Source organism: Pistacia vera, unplaced genomic scaffold (genome assembly GCF_008641045.1).
Source record: "Pistacia vera cultivar Batoury unplaced genomic scaffold, PisVer_v2 Contig160, whole genome shotgun sequence".
NCBI lineage: Eukaryota > Viridiplantae > Streptophyta > Magnoliopsida > Sapindales > Anacardiaceae > Pistacia > Pistacia vera.
The window spans coordinates 1,758,354-1,782,054 of NW_022195685.1; the positions used below are offsets into that span (position 1 = coordinate 1,758,354).

Below are 23,701 nucleotides of genomic sequence, written 5' to 3' on the forward strand. Positions count from 1 at the left end.
TCAGGAGAGAGCATCAGCGACTTTGTTAGAACTGCCCGGATTGTACTGAATCTCAAACTTGTACCCCAAAAGTTTAGAAATCCATTTATGTTGTTCCGGAGTGATTGGCCTTTGTCCTGTCAAAAACTGCAAACTTCGTTGGTCCGTCTTAACGATGAATTTGTTGCCGATCAGATAATGGCTCCATTTATGCACTGCGAACACAATGGCCATGAGCTCCCTCTCGTAAACTGATTTCTGTCGGGCCGAGGGGGAAAAAGCTTTACTTAGAAAGGCAATAGGACGGCCATGTTGCACCAAAACAGCTCCCATACCTAGGCCTGAAGCGTCCGTCTGTATTTCAAAAGGCTCAGTAAAATTTGGTGTAGCTAACACGGGAACCGACACCATGGCTTGCTGTAAGCACTCGAAAGCCCGCTGTGCTTCAGGGTTCCACTTGAAGGAGTCTTTCTTTAGCAATTGTGTTAATGGTTGTGCAATCTGACCATAATTCTTAACAAATTTTCTGTAGTACCCGGTAAGCCCCAGTAAGCCACGTAAACTCTTCACTGTCTTAGGGGTAGGCCAAGACAACATGCAATCAATTTTTACAGGGTCGGCTTCGACTCCATTCTGAGATATGATGTGCCCCAAATATTCCAATTTAGTTTGAGCGAACTGGCATTTTTTTTTTTTTTTTGTTGACTACTAGCTAGTGTTGTTGTAGCTGTTCAAAGACCTGGCGCAAATGCAATAGATGAACAGAGAGATTAGAGCTGTAAATTAAGATATCATCAAAAAATACCAGGACAAATTTGCGGAGAAATGGCCTGAAAATGTCGTTCATCAGGGCTTGGAAGGTCGATGGTGCGTTAGTCAACCCGAAAGGCATCACTAAGAATTCGTAATGCCCTTCGTGTGTGCGGAAAGCCGTTTTCGGAACATCTTCTTCACGAACCCGAATCTGATGATACCCAGATTTGAGGTCCAATTTAGAGAATATGACGGCATTTCCCAACTCATCCAGGAGCTCATCAATGGCGGGAATTGGAAACTTATCGGGTATGGTGATGTCATTCACTGCCCGATAATCCACACAGAAACGCCAACTGCCGTCCTTCTTCCGGACTAACAACACCGGGCTGGAGAAGGGGCTAATACTTGGTTGAATAATGCCGGCTGCCAACATTTCCCCAACCAACCTCTCAATCTCATTTTTTTGTGTATATGAATAACGATAGGGTCTGATATTCGATATGGATACTCCCTCCTTCAAGGTGATTGCATGGTCCTGCTGCCTAAGTGGAGGCAGACTTGTAGGCTGCTCGAAGATGGGCGCGAATTCAGTTAAGAGAGTGTCTACATGGGGATTCATGACCTTGACCTCCTTGGCTTCTTGCTGCACAATGGAGCAAAATTCTACCATAAACCCATGGTCCTCGTGGTGTAAGGACTTCAGCATAGCTTTCAATGACACCACTATTTTCACCAACGACGGGTCACCCCTAAGTACCATTGGTTTCCCATCCACTTCAAATTTCATGGTAAGACACTTCCAATTTGCGCAAACATCGCCCAAAGTACTTAACAAGGTAATCCCGAGTATAATGTCAGCCCCTCCCAAATCAAAAGGAAAAAAATCCTGCACAACCGTGAGTCCCGGCATGGCTAACTCCAACCCCTTACAAACCCCTGTACTTCGCACGGTATACCCATTTCCAACCATAACACCAAACGCCCTTGTTTCCTGCACCTTTAAACCCAACTGTCGTACTAGATCTTGGGAGATGAAGTTGTGCGAAGCTCCGCTGTCTACCATCACAATAACTTCTGATCCCTGCAGTTCACCCCGAAGCTTCAGAGTGGTGGTTGACGTCAAGCCGACAATGGAGTGCATGGATAGAGCTACCAGATCTGCTTCTGCGATGTCTTCTACCTCGGTTGTCTCCATTTTTTCAGATTCACTTAGCTCCTCCTCGACATCCGCGACCAACAAAATCTGAAGAGTGCGATTTTTGCACTTGTGAGCTGGCCCAAACTTCTCATCACACTTGTAACAAAGTCCTCTCTCCCTCTTGTACTGTAGTTCGGCGTCGGTGAGTCGTCGAAAACTAGTGTCGCGAGTTGTGGGTGGCGTTGACGCAAGAGACTTTTCTTCCCTTACAGCTCGCGTTTGAAAAGAAGAAGAAGAAGAAGAAGAAGAACGATCTGGGGGTTTGATCGTATTGGGTATCCACCCAATTTTTAACGGTTCTGGGCCAGGTGTAACCCGGTTGTAAGTGTCTCGCCTATTGGTCCATTGGGTGCAGCCCATCTTCCATTTGTTTTTTTCTAAAACCCAGTTTCTCTCCTCAATTCTATGGGCTTGGTCCATGAGCTCAAACAGATTATTGGGCCTGACCATTCTCAACTCAGCCTTTATCTCCTCTTTCAGCCCACTGGTGAATGTGCCCATAAGCAGCTCTTCTTCAACCTCTTGCATGGGTGCAGCTAGCAGTTCAAACTGCTCACGGTAATCTGTCACGGTGGTGGTATGTTTCAGCGTGACCAAAGATTCAAACACGGAGCCTTTGTAAGACGGTCTGAATCGATCGATCACCGCTTTTTTGAAAGCTCGCCAATCCGTAAATGGCACTCGTGAATCTACCCATTGAAACCAGTTCAACGCCCGTCCCTCCATGCACACTGCGGCGGCTTCCAACTTCTCCTCCTCCGCAAACTTATTCACCTGAAAGTACCTGTCGGCTCGGAACAGCCATCCATGGGGATCCTCACCGTAAAAAACTGGTAACTCTAACTTCCTCACCTTCCTATCTTCCCCTCCACTCTCGTTGGATTTGGATTGGTTTTGGTTTCGATCATCGTTACTGCCCTGGATCTCTGACGATTCAACCTTATCCTTCCCTCGGTTCACACTCCCATCCCTCTCCTCCTTCAATTTAATCCATTCCCTCAACTCCAGCAAGTACTCCTTGATGTTGCCGACATCCTCCCTAACNTATGTTACCCTAATTGGTTTTAGCTTGCGGTTTGAAGTAATAGTAGCGGTGAAATGTTCTTGTCATTCAAGCTAGATGTTAGTAAATTTTTCTCGTTCAATCTGATTATTAAATTATTTCAAGTTATGTCTTTGATCATTCCCATTATATGAGAAAAATGTAAAAGCTTAAATGTTTTTTGGTTATCATATTTTATACGTTTATGATGAATTGATTCATCTGCCAGTTTGAACTTCATCATGAGTACAGTTTTTGTTTTTGTTCTTGATCTGTCTTTGTGTGCTACTTTTTCAGTTTTTTTTTTTTTTTTTTTTAGATTTTATTAATAATCTGTGTGCAATAAGCTGATGCTTTGGGTTATATACACATTGAAGGTGACATTGTCCTGTACATAGAAATCAAAATAAATATGGGTCTGCATGTTGCATCCTGATGACACCTTCCCTCTTTTGAGGCATTGATTTTGGGGCCTGATTATGAGTTAGGATGAGGATCTGTCCTTATATTAGCTTTGCTGGACCTTCATAGGATCTTAGAAGTGGCACTAACAAATTCTGGTCATAATTTGATTGTTATTATTAATTTTTTTCCATTCAAAACCAAAACGAAACCGATTTATACCCTCAAGCTGAAAGGGATGCCTTCTTGTGCTCCAAATATTCAGCTTTAGCATTTACTCTTCTCCGATTATCTTCTCTATAATTCCAGCAACAAGAAACCCAAGAAAGAACTTTATACCAATTATCGTAGTTATGGAAAGGGCTGAATTTTATTTTTTGAATCAGGGTCAACTTTTTTTATTACTATTCCCAATAAAGTTAGATTGTTTTACTAATTTTTTCCAAAGGCAATTCTTTCTCTGTTTCTCTTTAATATATCAATTTTTTGGTTGCCTTTCTTCTGGTTTTGGAGATTCGTAGCTTTTGTGATTCTTATGGTTTACTGGTCAGGTGTTGCAAAGTTTAGGCTAAATTCTAAGTTGGGATTTTAAGCTTTTTTCTATTTATTTATTTATATATTATTTTTTAAAAATCCTAAACTCATAATTTGTTGGTGCTCACTCATCTTAAGATCTTACAAAGGTCTGGTTAAGTTAAGATCCGGAGAGGATCCTGATCCTATGACCTACAGATTAACTGTTGTAGTCTGTAGAAAGTTCTGAACGGTTTTTGGAAGTTTAGATGTCACCATAATGTTGTGTGTACTATAAGCTGATGTTCTGGAATAAAATTGAGATGAAGGTAGCATGGTTATGTGCACAGAAATTAATTTTCAGTTTGGTCTACATATCTGCTCTTGATGATTTCTGATTTGAGGGTCTGGTTATGACCTACATATTCATTATTTCTTAGCTGAAGAGTTTTGTCTTGGAAGCAAACAATTCTTCATGCATCCTTTGCATGTACTACCACAGATGCGAATGACGTGGCACATCCTTATTGGGTGGTTGTATGTGCATAGGATTCATGGAATAATTATTCCTTGAAAGCATGTTTGTTATTTGGTTTTCATTTGTTCAAAGTTTTAATATAGTTAGCAACAGAATTTGAAAATCTTTTAGTATGATAGATAATATATGTCTGTCAAACCACGATACACCGTGTTAGCATCGGTGATGTGCACATGCATAAGGATTGAGGGGTTGATGGTGTGAACATGTATCTGTCCTACTGAAGACTCTCTCAATATGATATGATTGATTCTTATAGGATTATTTTGATATGTCGAGATGGCTTTAAATACCAGTTTGGTTGAGTTATTTATTGGTTAGAAGAGTTATTTCTGGTATTGACTTACATATTTTCATTATTTCTTAGTTGAAGAGTTTTATCTTGAAGAGACAATTTTCCATGCATCTGCACGTACAACCACCTGATAAAGAGCGTGTGTCTACCACGCATTGATGTGACATCCCCATTGGATGGTTTATGTGCATTGAATGTATGGAAGAATTCTTCCTTGAAAACATGTTTGTTATCTGGTTGATATGTTAAATTTTAAATAGTCATAATATTTTTTAGTGGGATGGATTTATGAACCTGTCTAACCACGGTGCACGACGTTAGTTTGGGTGTTGTGCATGTGCGGTAGAATGTTAAATTTTCGATTTTTTGTCGTTTGATTATACGGAAGAAGATCTACGAATTAATTATTTCGATAAACACCACTGTACACCACATCAGCATACATGGTGTGCATGTGTTCAGGATTAAGAGAGAACGTGTTTGTCCTACCGAAACTTGATATAATTCTTCTTATAGGTTTGCAACTTTGAATTGTTTTAACTCTTCATGTGTTCCAAGGGTGACTTATTTTTGGTTAAAAAGCTGGTGGATATTTTATCATTTTATTAACTGAAGAATAGCTTATGACTATACTATCTTACTATGAGTTGAGACTTGAATAATTTATTATCTTTATAATAAATACTTTTGATTTTTTATACTACATTAAGAGTTTACTGTTTTTTTCTATAATGAACTCTTTGAGTTTCTATTTGAAGTTTTTCCATTAATTTTTTTTCATGATGTAAAAAACTTTAAGTACTGATAATTTTTTTTTTTTTTTTTTAAAAAAAAAGGGCTGGGGTTTTAATAGTTCTTTTGTAATTAATTTTTATTTGATGAAATCTACCAAACTGATCTAATTCCAATTGAAGTTAAAAATATAATAAAAAAAATTCATTGTCATTAATGGTCTGTGAGTTATTAAATACATTCTATACAGTTAGCAATATTATCAAAATCTTAGAGAGGTTTATGTTATTTGCACAAGAGATTAATGCTTAATTTAATCTTTCTAATTTATGATTTTGTCATGAAATAAATCTAGAGTTTAATATTATCTTTTAAGATCGTTAATATGATCAGAATGAGACATACTCATTATATTGATTTAATCTTACCCTTATTTGTATATCTACTTAAATTAAATGAAAAATTATTAAATCTTAATATTTATGCATTTTTTTATTCCTTTATAAAGTATTTTTATGATTATCTATATTTTCTTTAAAAAAATCATTTAAATTAAAGTTGTTAATTTAATTTTTTAAAATAAAAAAATGTTAAATTTTAATGTAATTATTTTCTTAATAAAAATACTTAAACTTGAAATATTTTAAACTTTAAGTAAACCCAAGAATTACAATTACATGCCAGTTTGGTTGCTAGTTCATTTTTGTTTGGGCTTGAGCCAGCATGGCCCATTCATGCAGCTTGTATTGGGCTGTTTGGGCCTTAATTTTGAGCCCATTTTCAAATCAATTCTGATATTTCTTTATGTTCATAGAATTATTATAAGTTTAAACAAATTATTGGACCAACAACAAAATATCAGATTTGTTATGTTACGGTCCGACAATACAAAAATACTTATAGGGGGCGTTTGGTTCAGGAATGTTAGATTACTGGGAATATTGAATTACTAGAAAGATAGATTACCTTGAAAGATACTGGGAATCTTTAGAAAAATATGTTTGGTTAGTTGGTGGGTATGTTACATTAATGTTTGGTTATGGGGAATAAATTGGTGGGTACGCTATTTAAATTACTAAATTGTCCCCCTTTAAATATTAATATAAATTATTTTTTTATATAATTTTTGAATAATTCTTTTAACCCCCATATTTTAGATTTAGCTACAATACCCCCGCTTATATAAAACTTAATTTTAACGAAATCACCCCCACCTCCTGCCACCACCAGCGAACCACGCCGGATGTGCCGTGAGTACGTCACCGTGACCAAGAGGCTCCGCTATGGCTGTTTTTGGCCATATTGATGGCCGAAAACAGAATAGACTGCCGTTAACGGCCAGATCTGACCCTTATGGCCGTTTTCGGCCATCAATATGGCCAAAAACGGCCATAGCGAAGCCTCCCGGAGCCTCCCACAGAATTTCCAGTATTTTTAGGCTGACGGTATTTTCCGGCGGTGGTCCGTGGTGGTTGACCCCTGTCGGCGGGGGGTGGCTGGTGGCTGTGGTGGGTGGGGCTTGTTGGCAGGGTGGTCTGTACTATTTTAAATATAAGGGCATTATTGTCCAAAATTTTAATTAAACAAGGGTAAAATTGAAATAGGATATTAATGTAAATTTGTTTTAAAGTAGGGGTATTATTGTCCAAAATTTTTATTAATAAGGGATAAAATTGTAATAAAAAAAGATAACCCTGATAATCTCAGAAAACCTAAGAAAATGGAGGTAATCAGATTACCTCTTATATTACCAATAGTAACCACTATTGGTATTTGAAGATTACTGGTATCTTATATTATTTGACAACCAAACATAATAATCAAGTAATATAAGATGACATTACCTCAATAATACCACTTAACCCCGAACCAAACGGCCCATATTGATATCTGTGTTACTGGTCCACGATTCCGTTGTAAATGTGAAAGGGTGTTTTGTCGTTGGGTGGAGGTAGCCACATGTTAAAAGGGTGGCATCCACCAATTAAAAGACAAAACCACTCACACCCATTGTTTTTTTCCTAAATCCGACCGGCCCAGTTTGGCATAAATAATCTCTGTCACGTGACCTTTCATTATTATAATTAATTAATTATATTGGGGTAAATAACTTTGATCCATTAAATTTAGAAAGTAATACTTGTTTATATCCTCTTCATTCTTTAAAATCTTATCATATCCCAACAACGGTGAAATAGGATGATTTAAAGCTGTATTTTGCAAATATGTAATTATCTTGAATTATTAAATATCTTGTTCTCTTATAAATAAAATTTATATGAAGTGAATCTTTTTGAACGTAAAAGAAGTTATGTTAGTTTATAAGAGAATAAAAAAACGAATATATCTTGTCGGATTCTTAAGAAATTCTTAGATGTATGTTTATTTACCTTTCAAATTCTATGAATAACCAAGAAATGGAGAAATATCCCCCAAAGACATTTAGGAAACCGGTCTGATTAACTTCTATTAGTTAGCATTTGTTGACTCTAATTAAAGAAAAGTGAGATCAAAGTGTTTATTGAGAATAATAAAGTATTACTTTCTGATTTTAATCAATCAAATTTCAAGGATCTAAAAGTAATTTTATACTATCTCATTAATAATAATAGTTACTTTTATTAAACATTCTGAAAAATTCAATTCTCTCTCTCACTTAAAAATGGTTTGACTTTCTTTTTTTTTTTTTTTTTAAATCTTAAAATAAAATATTTAAAAACTAAGCTATGATTTCAAAATGTGAGATGTACTTTAAATTTTTAAAATTTGAAAATGTGGTTAGTAAAATTAAATTCTTTTTTTCTTAGTTCAAGACTATAAAATTTTGAAATTATTATTATTATTTTTTAATTTTTTATCGTGATCTTGCACAAGTTTGTATTCAAAAATTACTTTTGAAAACATTTCTAGCAAATATAGTTTTGTAGAATTCACTGTAATTTCCTGTTTTCTTAAAAGAAAATATTGTGGTTAAGTTCTAAATCGAACAAGTAAAAAGTTTTCACATAAAATGATTATTTAATATGATGATTGAGTATCTCCTATTTTACATCAATTTTCCATAAGAGTTCTAAATTTTTTTTTTTTTTTTTTTTTAATCATTTTAACCCATAGGGGTTAGCCAGGTGATCAGATCTGTAATTTGCTCTCATAAGATTTGAAGTTTGAGCGCCCCTTAATATATTTCGAACTTAGGTCTGTAAAGCCATATTAAGCTTAGGTTAACGGGACTCAATTTTGAGGTCGGTTCTCAAAATGTAAAATAAAAAAATTTGTAGATTAAAGAGAAAAATATCGTCATATACCAAATCACATCTAATTCAAGATGGTCATATTTATTAGGTTGATACAGGCTAAATTAATTAAACAATACATTTCACGAAATTTCTTAGGGTCGTTTGGATCGGTGGTATATAAGATAACAGGGATAATCTTCATTTATTTTACAAGATTCTTGTATTTGGTTTGCAAGTAATAAAATATTACAGTAATCTTTTATTGCAAATAAGGGCCGTTTGAATCAGTTTAATATTAGATAACTAGGGTAATATTTTTTAAATTGAGCAGATTACGATGTTTGGTTGGTTTGTTAAAAATTATTCCTGGAATATTTTATGACAAACAGTAGCATTTGGTTGGTAATCTTTTGTCCTCGCTTTTTAAATTTTTTGGACGACATTACCCTTGTTATTATCATTATTCACAGAAATGTCTTTATACCCAGAACTAGCCACCATCGGCAGCCACCAGAGGTTGCCAAAAGTCGTCATAATGGCATACGATTGACTATATATGGCCAAGCATGTGGCCGTGAAACGGTGACTGATCTGGCCATGAAACAACTAGGTCTTTGGCCGTGAAACGGCCGCCATTTCATGGCCAGATCTGTGGCACTGCCAGCGTCACGGCTAGATTTGTGGCACTGCCAGCAGCCGTCAACAGTGGTGACTAGCTGCCGGCAGTGGCTTGGGATGGGTAGGGGTGTTTTTGTTAAGTTTAAAATGTTTTTGGTTGCTATGGTGTTTTTGCTAAATCTGAAAAGTATGGGGTTAAAAGAAATTGTTCAAAAAATAATAAAAAAAAATATTGTTAAATTAAATTTAAAAAAGGAGGGCAATTTAGTAATCTATATAACATACCCACTCATTTATCATTTCAACCAAACATATTATTCACCAATATATTCGAACTAACCAAATACATTTTCTAAACATTCCCAGTAATCTTCAAGGTGATCTTTTATTCCGTTAATATAATATTCCCATATAATAAAATATTATATGATCTAAACGCCCCCATAGTATTTACTTTTGGTAATGTGGGGAGTAATTTATTACCTTGTTATTAAAACATTACCGGGGTAATCTGATTTTACTATTCATTTTACCTTTAATTAAAAACAATTTCGGACACAATTGCTTTCAAATGTCAATTAAATAACAATTACCCAACCCCCCTACATTTGAGAAATTAGCTAAAACACCCAAGTCACAAATTTTTTTTTTTTAAATTAACAAAATGTCCCCAGCCACCTAAGACCACCGTCGACCGTGACTCACCATCGCCAGTGTCAGTCATCGTAATGGTGCATAAACAGCAGGATCTGGCTGGTCATGCATCGGTAAGGCATTTTTCGGTGATCCATGGCCAAAAACGTCTAGATCTAGTGTTTCTATGACCGTTTCATGACCACATCTTTGGCCTTGAAATGACCATGTATCTGGCCATTTTCTGGCCATGAATTTGTGATCCATGGCCATTTCTGACTTTACCGGTGCACGACAGACCATATACAGCTAATTGTGTGCCATTCCGTCGACTGCTGACAGCGGCTGGCGATGGTGGCTGTCTGTCGACAGTGGCTTGGGGTGGGTGAGGGTAATTTTACTACAAATTAAAGTTTTATATGGTTTGGGTGTTTTAGCAAAATTTTAAATGTAGGGGTTAAAAGAAATGATTAAAAAAATAATAATAAAAAATACTATTATTTTAATATTTAAAAAGGAGGACAATTTAGTAATCTATATATCATACCCACTCATTTATCCTCCCAACCAAACATATTATTCACCAATTTATTCGAATTAACCAAACACATTTTTTAAATATTCCCAATAATCTTCAAGTTGATCTTTATTTCTGTTAATATAATATACCCTTATAATAAAATATTATATGATCCAAACAACCTCTAGAAAGTAAAAAGTTTATTTAATTTAATGGAAAAGTAGCCAACATTAGGATTCCAGGGACCAGCTACTATTTCCAGAAATTTCTGGACCATGAATGTATTAATTAATTGACTTTTTAAAAAAGAGGTTTTTCTTAAGTTTTAAAATTAATCATATTTATTCATGCTTTAACTTAATCTAAAAATATATTCTAAAATTATCAAAAAAAATTATCTAAAAAGTCACACATTAATAACTAAAATTCTCTCTTTATTTACACTTTTACTAAACATTATCTTATTTTATTTAAAAATTATCAATTCTTAAATTTGTAAATTATAACAATAGCATCATATTAAGGTACTTAAACAGTAACGTTGCGCTCATATGTATCATTTACTAAATTTATTATATGGAAACATAATTCTATATATATTTAATATATGAGTTAATGTTGCAAATTATAAACATAACATCAAAAGTAATTTTGGTAAATAAATTGACTCCATAACACTTCTCTAATATTATAATTAGTTGGGATATTATAATAAATATAATCTTATGCGTAATACATAATAAGACATTATACTTTATATTCTTCAAAATATAATGTAACGTTGGATTGTTGTCCTAAATATAATCTTATGTGTAATATATAATAAAACATTATGTTTATATTTAATTAATATATAAGTTTACGTTAGAATATTATACTAAATATAATCGTATGCGTAATACAATAAAACTTCTCTATAGTAATACTCTATATATGAATAAATTTTACATAGTCATAAAAAATTATATTCCTAATTTAGGATAGTTATAAATAAGAATAAACTCTATATTGTAATAAATTATAATTTTTTTAATTCCCGTCTTAAAAAAAGTTGCCTCCACATAGTAATAATTATCTGTACATTACAAAAAAAATAAAAATTTTATGTTATATTAAAGGTTTAAGATGAAATAAAATATTTATCTAAAGTTGTTTGAGATAATAAATTATACTTCAGAGTTGTTACTACGACTTTTAATTTGCAGATAAATTACTCGCTAGCATGAATATCTTCTTGTTGAAACCAAGGATCCGTTTGGTTCACTCTTGGGAATACTATTATTAGTATTCCCAATAAAGTTAAACAGTAAAATGACTTATTCTCAAAATATGATTCTATATTATTTAATTTTTTAAACCCCCTAAATTTCTTAATTTAACTAAATACCCCCAAATATTTTTTTAGAAATTACAAAAATACCCCAACAACCCACATTTACTAGATTCCGGCCACCACTGCCGGAAGCTGGCCGGAATCTGGTATAATGGCGCACTATCGGCTGAATCTAGCCGGTAGGATTTAGCCGGTAGTGCACCGATCTAACCTTTTTCGGCCAGATTCACAGTGAATCTGGTCGGAAAAGGCCAGATCTTTGACCGTAGCCAGTCGTCAACAACGGCCAAGATACAATCGTCATTAACCATAAACGACGGTCGTATCTTTGGCCATCGCTGACGACCAAATGCGGTCAGATCTAGTCGTCCATTGCCAGATCTAGCCATAGATCTGGCCTTTTTCGACCAGTTCTAACCGTATATCTGACCTTTTTCGGCCAGATCCATGGAAAAGACCATATCGACGTACGACCGGCAAGATCTAGTCGGTTATGCACCTATACGGCGACTTCGGCCATCCTTCGGCGGTGGTGGCCGACTGTCTGTATTTAATGGGTCGGTTGGGGGTGTTTTTTGTCAACTTTTAATATTTTATTATAGGGGTGTTTAGTAAATAAACAAACATAGGGGGCATTTTTGTTAATTTCTAAATCCTACATCGTAATATCCGCCCAATTTAACTTTTTTCAAAATATTATTCTAAAAACTATCATAATAATGAACCAAAACGGACCCCAAATATTTATAGTTTCTCAAGTATGTTTAGAGCTTTTTGGCACAAAACTTTTTATATTTCCGTATGATCATCCTCATGATTATTTCCTTTATCTTTTTGTCTAATTGTAGCAATGATTTCTTTTTTAGTTAAAACATACATCACTTATTACTCATTTGGATGATTGAGAAAGACATTAATATTTATTCGATTAGTATAATGAAGTTGTCGAATTTGATCACTAAATTCTACAATGACTCTTTGATTCTTCTCATCCAGTTCATTTGTAACTTGCAATTCATCAACATCAGGGATCCTAATTTGGTAATGTTAAAACAATTAGCAATAGTATGTGGCTTCACATTAATTTGCTGCATAATTTTGTAATGATTAAAACAATTGGCAATAGTATGTGGCTTCATATTAATTTGCTACATAATTTTGTAATGATTAAAACAATTTGCAATAGTTTGCGGCTTCACATCAATTTGATCATGTAGCAACTACATTTACAATTCCATCAAGGACACTTATCTTTGCTGGTTTCAAGACATGATCTTCTATCTGTTTAAAAAATAGGCAATTGAAGCACTGAATTGAAATCCTAATAGTATTAAAACATCAATTGAAATCCTAATACTGTACTACTAAAACATGAATTATAAATAAATTTTTATTATCACACCTCTATTAAGTTATAACCTCCTTATAGTAATAAAATTAATTAATCTCACCTTCTGACTATAGAGAGGTTTTACTGTATATAATAAAACATTATATTTGTATTATTTAATATAGACAACATAACGATTGGGATATTATAAAAGGTTAATACCTCCCTAAAATTAATGATCATTAATCAAATTTTAGAGAAAAAAAAAAAAAAAAAAACTATGGTGGATTAAGTCTGTCCTCCAATGTAATAAAGCCAATAATATAAACATAATGTTTTTTTTTTTTGTTTTTGTTTTTTTCCACATCACGCATAAGCTTATGTTTTGTGTAACTTTCATAGATATGATTTGCATGAAAATGATCTATGCTGTATATAAAATAATATGGATAATAGGTGATGACATATAATTTGATTTATAATAAGGTATTCAACTTTTGGTTTTGTTTGGTACACTATTTTTTTAACAATATTCTATTATGAATAGGATAAGATAAGATTTAATCAAATATGATGGCTTCGTTTGGTTGCCAATTGAGAATACTACTTTTAGTATTCCTAAAAAAGTTAAACAGTAAAATACCAAAAAACTCTAATTTTTGGGAATGCTACTTTCAATATTATTCAACTTTTTTTAAACCCTCTAAATTTGTTAATTTAATTAAATACCCCTAAATATTTTTTTAAAAATTACAAAAACACCCCAGCAATCCACATTTACCAGATTCCGGCCATCACCGCCGGAAAATGGCCGGAATCTGGTAGGATGGCGCACTACCAGCTGAATCTGGCCGGTAGTGTGCTGATCTAGCCTTTTCCGGCCAGATCCATGGTGGATCTGCCCGGAAAAGGCCAGATCTAAGGCCAAAGATCTAGCCGTTGACGGCCAGATCTTTGGCCATAACAGTCGGTAACGACGGCCAAAAAACAGTCGTCGTTGACCATCAACGACGACCTTTTGTTGGCTGTCGTTGACGAGCAAATATGGCCAGATCTGGCCTTTGCTGGCCAGATCCACTGTGGATCTGGCCGGAAAAGGCCATATCGACGCACGACCGGCAAAATCCAACTGGTCATGCGCCGATACGGCGATTCCGACGGTGGTGGCAGGCTGTTCGCATTTGAGGGTGGGTTGGGGGTGTTTTTGTTAACTTTTAATGTTTTATTATAGGGGTGTTTTTGTAAATAAATAAACATAGGGGGTATTTTATAATTTGTAAATCATACATTGTAATACCCGCCCAATTCAATTTTTTTTTAACTTTTTTCAAAAAACTTTTCCCAAAAACCCAAAATTTTGAACCAAACGGAGCCGATAAAATTATGAGAATGTGTTGGGTACATTTTTGGAAAACATTTTCTGAAAAAATTTAGATTATTTTTTAACCTCCTATATTTATTAATTTAGTTAAACACCTCCCACAATAAAAGTTTGTAAATTAACAAAAACACCCCACCCACCCAACTGATTAGCGGCAGCCGACCACCACCGTTGGATGGTGTTCGAAAGTCGCCAAAATGGCGCATGACCAATTGGATCTAGTCGAAAACGGATAGATTGATGCGCTATCAGCCAAATCAGGCCAATTGTACTTTGTTACGGCATCGACGGTCGATGGTAGCAACGGTGACGGTTGGTGGCCAATGGTGATTGCTGGCGTGCGATTGTTGCTTGGATGGGTGGTGGTATTTTTGTTAATTTATAATATTTTATTGAGAAATGTAATTGTTAAATGTTTTGAATTAAATAGAATAGGAGTGGTTATGAGAATGTGTTTGACACCTTTTTTGAAAATATTTAGATTATTTTTTAATCCCCTATATTTGTTAATTTAACTAAACACCCCACAATAAAAAATTATAATTTAACAAAAACACTCCATCCACCCAACTGATTGTCGGTAGCCGACCACCACTGTTGGACAATGGCCGAAAGTCGTCGGAATGGTGCATGATCGACTGGATCTAGTAAAAAACAGACAGATCGGCGCACGATTGGCCAGATCCAACCGATCGTGCGTCGTTACGACGTCGATAGCAGGCGGTGGCAGTGATGATGGCTGGCGGCCGGTGGTGGTTGCTGGCGAACGACTGTTGCTTAGATGGGTGACGGTATTTTTGTTAATTTATAAACTTTTATTGAGAAAGTTAATTGTTAAATGTTTTGAATCGAATAAAATATGATTGAATTTTGAAGAATATTAAAACAATCACGTTTTTTGTTGTTTAGGATAAGATAGTAGGATAAAATAGGGTTGGAAAAGTTAAACGAACAAGAGTATATATCTTTAAAAATAAAGTTTAATATACAATTCAATAGACCTGTTTTCAGTTATAAACGTGACATTACGGTGGTAACAACGATCAATTAGGCATAGTTAACAGTAACCATACCGTAATGACAGCCTTTAAAAGGAGTAACGCATAGCACTATTCACCCTGCTCAAACAGCCATCAGCCATGGCAGTCCTACTTGTCTCTCTCTCCGTCTCTCACTAGTCTCTCCTTCCCCCCCCCCCCCCCCGCCCTCTCTCTCTCTCTCCATTCCCTTCTCAATCTCAAATCAGATACTCAAAAATCCGATCTTCTTTCCCAATTTCTTCCCTTTTCCTAGATCTAAAATTTTGCATTTACCCCCGAATTCCACCTTTTCTTTCTCTTTTCACTAGTCTTTTTCCTCACTTTTACGCCTGGATCTTTAAACCTTTTCGCCATGGACGAAACCAACAAGTTTTACAACGTGGGGTTGCTCGTTGTGGCCACCATTGTTGTGGCCAAGCTCATTTCTATGCTCATTATGCCCAGATCCACCAAACGTTTGCCCCCAGTGATAAAGTCTTTGCCTTTGATTGGTGGGCTCGTGCGGTTCTTGAAAGGACCCATTGTGATGCTCCGTGAGGAGTATCCAAAACTGGGGAGTGTCTTTACTGTGAACTTGGTGAATAGAAAGATTACTTTTTTTATTGGCCCTGAAGTGTCAGCTCACTTCTTTAAGGCCTCGGAATCCGACTTGAGTCAGCAGGAAGTTTATCAGTTTAATGTGCCGACTTTTGGCCCTGGAGTTGTGTTTGATGTGGATTATTCTATAAGGCAGGAGCAGTTCAGGTTCTTTACTGAGGCTCTAAGAGTGAACAAGTTGAAGAGTTATGTAGATCAGATGGTTGCAGAAGCTGAGGTATAATTTGTTTGCTTTTGAAGGGGTTGTGTTTTTGTTAATATGTTTCTGGCTGGTTTGTGTTTTGAAGGGTTTCATTGTTGTTAAGTATGTTGTTAGTTAAAGATTTGTGACTATCATATGAGGTAGAAATTGTTGGGTTTTGATGGGATTTTGGTTTTAGTAATATGTTTCTGGTTAGTTTGTGTTTTGAAGGTTTTTTTTATTTTTATTTTTTGTGTGTTAAGTTATTTGTAACTTAAAGATTTGTGATTGTCAGAAGGTATAAATTGTTGATTTTTGATGGGGTCTCGTGTTTTTGGATTGTGTTCTTATTGATATGTTTCTGGTTGGTTTGTGTTTATATTGATAAGTTTCTGGTTGGTTTGTGTCTATATTGATATGTTTCTGGTTGGTTTGTGTTTTTATTGATATGTTTCTGGTTGGTTTATGTTTTGAAGGGGTTTAGTGTTGTCAGGTAAATTGTTGCTTGAAGATTTGTGGCTGTCATATTCAGTAGAAAGTGTTGAGTATTGATGGGATTTTGTTTTGGACTGTGTTTATGGTGTTCTTATTGATATGTTTTTGGTTTATTTGTATGTGTATAAGGAGTTCTTGAAGGATTTTTATGCTGTTATATAGGTTGTTATGTTTTGGTTTGCATCAAGCATATATTTTTTTGATTGATTTGTATGTGTATAGGAAGACCATAAAGGGCTTTCTCATGCTGTAGCTTCAAGATTTTTGACTATTATTTGCAGTTTTTGTTAACTCAAGTTGACCCAGTAATTTAGTATTTAATAGGAAAGTTTGATTAATGTTAATTAAAACTAAGAAAGAGGTTGGCGATATTAGCCTGGGAGTGAATTACTTTCCATTTGCATTGGATGATCTCTTTCAAAATGTGATGAAAATATTTATTCAAAAGGTAATTATATACTAAACTGTTGTGTATTTTGAATGTGACAAATCAAAGTTTTTACTTGTGTTTATTGTGTTTTTTCTATGTTTTTGGTTGACTTGTATGTGTATAGTAAGGCCCTGAAGGGTTTTTTTAGTGTTGTTAGGTTAGTTGTACTTTCAAGACTTCTCACTATTATACACAGCTTTGTTTAACATCAAGTAGACACTTTAGTTTAGAATTTCATTTCAGTGTAAGCCTCCCCAGCTGTCATGGATGAAGTTGCCATGTTAACCAAAACAACAAAAGAGGTTGATACTGTTACCTCGGGAGCAAACTATTTGTCATATGCTTTTGGTGATTTCTTGTAAATTGTGATGAAAATATTTATGCAAGAGGTAATTTCAACTAAAAGGAAAATACTAATTAAATAGATAGTTAGATAATTGCATGGACTTGATTTAGTTGGAATAGTTTTTGCCATAATTTTATATATGTTTTTTTTTTTGGTGGAAATCTGTTTGCATTTTGAATCATTAACCAGTGTCTGTCGTTTTCCACATTCAATTAAGAAAGTGAGTATTAGCTGTCTCAGATGTTTAGCTGTTTCAGATTTTGATTCCTTCTTAGTTAATATAACACTTATATGTCTGAATAGAGACACAGTGCGTTGTTGTGTCCATATGAATCATGTGTCCGCTTTTTAGCTATGCTGAGCATAGATTCGACACTAAGTGGCTTCCCTATTAGTTGTTGATTACCAAGAAGAAGCCTTTTTAGGGTACAGAAAATGCTTACTAAAATGGTGTTGTTTGGCATTTAGATTGCCTCGTTGTGATGGATTTGTTTGTGCAGTGCAGATTACTGCTGTACTTCAGATGTGCAGTGACTTCCAAGTTCTTTTATTTCCTAAATTATTTTGAGTGTACCAACACTTTGTTCTAATTTTTGTCTCTTCATAATGGGATTCGGCAGGATTACTTCTCAAAATGGGGAGACAGCGGTGAGGTGGACCTAAAGTACGAGCTGGAACATCTGATCATCTTGACAGCCAGTAGATGTCTCCTTGGTCGGGAAGTTCGTGATAAGCTTTTTGATGATGTGTCTGCCTTGTTCCATGACCTTGACAACGGAATGCTCCCTATTAGTGTTCTTTTCCCATACCTGCCAATCCCAGCTCACCGCCGCCGTGACCGGGCTCGTAAGAAGCTTGCAGAAATTTTTTCTAGCATCATTTCTTCCCGTAAATGTGCTGGAAAGTCAGAAAACGACATGTTGCAGTGCTTCATCGAATCAAAGTACAAAGATGGCCGCCCAACAACTGATTCTGAGATCTCTGGCTTACTCATTGCCGCACTTTTTGCTGGACAACACACCAGCTCAATCACCTCCACTTGGACAGGGGCTTATCTCCTAAAGAACAAGCAATTCCTGTCTGCTGTGGTTGAGGAACAGAAAAACCTGATGGGAAAGCATGGGAAAAAAATCGATCATGATATCTTATCTGAGATGGACACTCTATACCGATGCATTAAGGAAGCCCTGAGACTCCACCCTCCACTAATCATGCTTCTTCGCAGTTCACACAGTGACTTTAGTGTGACAACCCGAGAGGGGAAAGAGTACGACATACCAAAGGGACACATTGTTGCAACATCACCAGCATTTGCAAACCGACTTCCTCACATTTACAAGAACCCAGACACTTACGATCCTGACAGGTTTTCTCCTGGAAGAGAAGAAGACAAAGTGGCTGGGGCATTCTCCTACATTTCCTTCGGTGGTGGTCGACATGGGTGCCTTGGCGAACCCTTTGCATACCTGCAGATAAAGGCCATATGGAGCCATCTATTGAGGAACTTTGAATTGGAGCTGACATCACCATTCCCTGAGATTGACTGGAATGCAATGGTGGTTGGTGTGAAAGGGAAGGTGATGGTGCGGTACAAGCGGAAGGAACTTTCTGTTTGATTAGCAGGAAAATCTTAGTGGATAAGTTGGCAGGTTTAAAGTTGTTATTGCATGTTCTTTAGGATGTTATAACCCTCTTCACTAAGGTTTTGTTTAACTCATCTGCTACTTGGTACCATTTCTTATGTGTTATTGAAGTTCTTGTCTCTTTGGTATTGGATTCTAGCCTTTGTTTTTGTGCATTTGTGATGGTCATTTAATTTTAGCTTGTAGTAGTGCTTAGGTTTTTCTTCAATTACAACTCCCAAAACTAGGGATTTGGTATTGTTGAAATTTGAAAACCGTTCTATGCAATGAACTATCAATGATCATCAACGCCTAAGGAAAAGAGAATTTATAGGACATCAAATGTACGTACATCTATCTAATCTTTACACAACTTGCTTGGTCGGATGTATAAGAAAACAGTAATACTATACTTACCGACCCAAATACCAATTTTTACATACCGACCCAACTACCCAACAACCCAAATCTCAAAATTTAACTCAATTCACATGAATCAGTATGTCAAATCGGTAACTGGGTCGGTAAGTCTAGCATTACTGATAAGAAAAAGTAGTATTTTTGATATCAGATGGATTATAGGGGTTGGCGGGTTGGGCCTAACCCGGCCCACCATCAGGTTAGGCCCGCCTTTTGGTCAAAAAGGTTGGCCTAACCTGGCCCGTCAATCCTAACCCGTTGGGTTATGATGCGGGTCGGGCCGGGTTAGCTTACAATTTCTTTTTAAAATTTTTTTCTTTTATGTAATTGTTTTTAATTAACTTTTGAAATATCAATAATTCAATTCAATTAATTTTTGTTTTTGCTAACATTTTAAACATTAATTCAATTTTAATACAACGTAGCAATTAATCATTGTATTTTTTTATTAGACATTTAAAATATTATCGTATCTTTTTATTAAAATTTTGAAATATCAATACAGTAATTACTAATATAATAATTAATATCAGTCAATATCACACATTTTATATAGAATCCTACCTGTATCTTGTTGGTATCCTACATGAAGTTCAAATGAAGAATAAGGATGCGTTTCAAAATTATATAAATATTGTACATTGATTTGATTTCTTGAAAATAGAAATAAACGGTTGGACTAAGTTTAGGAAAAGGGTGATTTAATTTCTTGTTTTGGACTGCACTTTTTGGGTCATTGAATTTTAAGAATAGATTCAAATTATTATGGATTAACGTGTTTTTGGGTAGTGAGTATTTAACAACAAATTTATTTTTACAGTGATTTGTACACTTGGAACAACATTGATTATGCAACTCTATTAAGTAGTACTGACTGTAACACACTAACACTTGTGTTGGATATAGAGCAATTCTATGTTGGCAAGTTTTATGGTCTTGAATCAATTGTGGCTAAAAAACAAACTGAAGAAGTTATAAATCTTTGTAAGGAATTAATGAATCAGTAATAAATTAAGACTTTTGAAGGACTGATGAGTGATTAAGGAAACGTGAGACCAAAAAATAGATCTAAAAATCATTGAATACATTTTAACTTAAACCAAATCCATGATATAATGTCAGTTCTTGTTCTTAATTGGTGGACCACATACCTTTATTTCTTTAATTAGAAAATCTAGACTTACTTATTTAACTCACAAATCAAATTGAGTGATTTATTCACAAGGATTTTAGTTTTTTTGTTAAAAAAAAAAAAAAAAGCAACCTGTCGGGTTGCTATATAAAAACCTGACCCGCCCGCACGAGGTGCATGCGGGTCGGTTCAACCCGGCCCGCCTTATACGCGGTCCAGGTTGAACCCTCCTTAATGCAGGTCGGGTCAAGGTTGACCCGCCTAACACGGCCCATTTGTTCTAACTCTAGATGGATATAATCTTCGATACATTTACCATATGTGTTTTCGTCTAATTTTTTTTATATAAGAAAAGGTAGGATCTTCAAAACATCTGATGTACGTGTGTTCGTCTAATCTTAAGATCTATGATATACATGTACATTGAGGTTGCATAATTTGATCATTCGCAAAATAAAAAATATTTATTTCAATATATTGAATGTGTATAGATTAATCTAATTCAGAGAAGAATGATATACATGTGGATCATATGTGTTGATGCATGATTTTGACACCAATGAAATATGCACATGCAAATTGCTGTGAGTTTACACGTGAGGTGATTATGGTGAGTGTTTGTGATGAAATGATGATACATACTTGAAGAAATGTAAATAAAAGTTGACAAGAGAGTTTTTTAGAGTGGTTCAGATGCTATGAGCAAATCTTACGTCCACTGTGGTTGTATTAATGATTTTCTCTTTGATCGTTACTGGAATATACAAAGAGAGCGATCACTCGAGATTATAAGATCAAAGTGTTCTAAGAGAATGACAATCTAGTCTCTTTCTAGTAGTGTTTCTTTTCTATGTTTTCTGTAAATCAGTGTGTATCTAAACTCCTCTTTGAGGAGGGGAGCTGCTTATTTATACTCTTTTCAGCCCAATGTAATGAGTGTTTTTGCCGATTTGGTGAAGATCTTTCTTTATCTTGATTTGTTGAGATCCTTCATTTTTATCCTTCAATTTAATGAAGTTCAGACAGTTAGCTGTACAAAATATCCTCCTTAGTCGGTTTAAGGTTCAAATAGCTAATATAGTTTTGTTCTTAAGTGCTTGTTGAATCCTGGTTGGTGGAGATGCTTGCGAAGTTTTGATTGGTGGAAATGCTTGCTGAGTTCTGATTGGTGGAGATGATATCAGTATATTATCTGGACATAACAATGTGTATAAGAAAGGGGTAGAATTTTCAAAACATCTGATACATCTGTATTCGTCTATTCTTGAGATCCATGATATGCATGTATACTAATGTAGTATAACTTAGTCTGATACATAAAGAAAAAACAATGTTAGGTACATCTGAATATACGTGGATTCGTCTAATTTTGAGGCATAACTTGATTGATTGATTGTACATGTATCTTGACTACAACAATTTTTTGCTTTAGGATTGGGCTTGGAGAAAGTAAGAAGCAAATAGGAAATAATCTCCGATTCTCTATGCTGTGCATCACTAATAATTAAGGGATACCTTTGTTACATTATCAACCCATAAATGTTTTGGCATATGGTAACATCATACATAATAGTTGTAGCATAATAATGTAAAGGATAATAATACATTTATAACCCAATCTCACAAACTTTCTCTTACAACCCCGACGTGACAGCTCGCAAATGGGTCTCACTTGTCTAAGTGCGAGTTGTCACATCAGATTTGTGAAAAAAAGTTTTTAAGATTGAGTTGTGAGCCGATCTTTATCCTAATGTAAAATATCCAACTTTGAGTAGGCTTAAAGTTCATTATTATGATATTTTAATTTATACTGTATACATATACAAAATTCGCTACTCAAAACCATTGTATTAACAATAGGACCGCTTCTTGACCCGGTCAAGATACCGGTTCCCCAGTTGACCGATCCAACCGCTTGGACTAATTGGTTTGACCGATATGTAACAGAGACATCTCTGAATAATTTATCAGTCCTTATAAGTTTAAAAACCTACAAATACACCCCTAAAATTTACCCATGAGTCCCTATAAGTTTGAAATAACCAGCAACTTTTACTATTAATTATTTTTTTCTCTCTCCCGATCACTTTCATCTTTCTCTTTTTCTTCTCTCTTCCCATCACTTTCATCTTTCTCCTTTTTTCTCTCTCCCGATCAATTTTTTCTGTCCCGTCACTTTCTTCTTTCTTCTATCCTTTTCCCCTCTTTCTCTTGTAACTTTTTTTTCTCTTCTCTTTCTTCTTCCTTCCTCTATTCTTCTTCGTCTCCTCTTCTCTTTCTTCTAATCTTCTTTCTTCCTTTATTCTTCTTGCTTACTCTGTCTCTTCGTCTCCTCTTCTCTTTCATCTTCCTTCCCCTCCCCTTACTTCTTCTTCTTTGCATGGTAGATTTTAGAGTAAGTGAAGAAGAATAGAAGATGAAAATGGAAGACACAATTTGGTCTTTGGAGATGAGAATGGTATTGAAATGAAATGGAGAATGGTTGCTGGCTCAATGAAATGGTACTGCAAATCTGGTTTAGGAATTAGGGATCAGATTAACCCCAAAATAGTTAATCGGTTTAAGCTCCGGACCGGTTGGATCGATGGTTTTGTATTGTGCCACCGATCTGTTACCGGTTCAAAGCGGGTTGTATGTTATTTCCGGTTTTTATGTTAACTCGGACCGAAGTTAAGGCCAAGTCTCGATTGGACCGACTGGTCCAGTTCGGGTTTTAAAACAGAGCTCAAAACGTGATAATATTATATGATTTATCTATAGAATATTATTTCAGTCGAATGGATAAATACAACAGTGTTAAGCATGTTCTAAACAATATTTTTAAACCCGACCTAGGCCTTGACTCGGTCAAGGGGCCGGTCCTCGGGTCAAGTAGTCTAACCAGTTTGACCGATTGATCATACTGGTGATGTCAACATATCTATCAAGTTTG

At 35.2% G+C, this 23,701-nt stretch overlaps 2 protein-coding genes and 1 non-coding gene across 3 annotated transcripts; 2 read left to right on the forward strand and 1 right to left on the reverse strand.

Moving 5' to 3' along the window:
* Positions 1–9,225, reverse strand: LOC116125114. Its single transcript, XM_031410832.1, has 3 exons — positions 9,138–9,225; positions 719–3,036; positions 1–612 (listed from the first exon to the last, which is right to left on the reverse strand). Exons 1-3 carry the CDS (start codon positions 9,223–9,225, stop codon positions 1–3), a joined length of 3,018 nt encoding a protein of 1,005 aa, XP_031266692.1.
* Positions 4,212–4,316, forward strand: LOC116125211. The gene has a single exon (XR_004127299.1). It is a non-coding gene; the product is annotated as a small nucleolar RNA snoR100 (small nucleolar RNA).
* Positions 9,226–15,758: 6,533 nt separating the features above from the next.
* LOC116125169 (sterol 14-demethylase) lies at positions 15,759–19,393 on the forward strand. The gene is made up of 2 exons (XM_031410900.1): positions 15,759–16,360; positions 18,216–19,393. The coding sequence occupies exons 1-2, from the start codon at positions 15,899–15,901 to the stop codon at positions 19,209–19,211; spliced, it is 1,458 nt and encodes a 485-aa protein (XP_031266760.1). The 5' UTR covers positions 15,759–15,898; the 3' UTR covers positions 19,212–19,393.
* Positions 19,394–23,701: the final 4,308 nt, after the last annotated feature.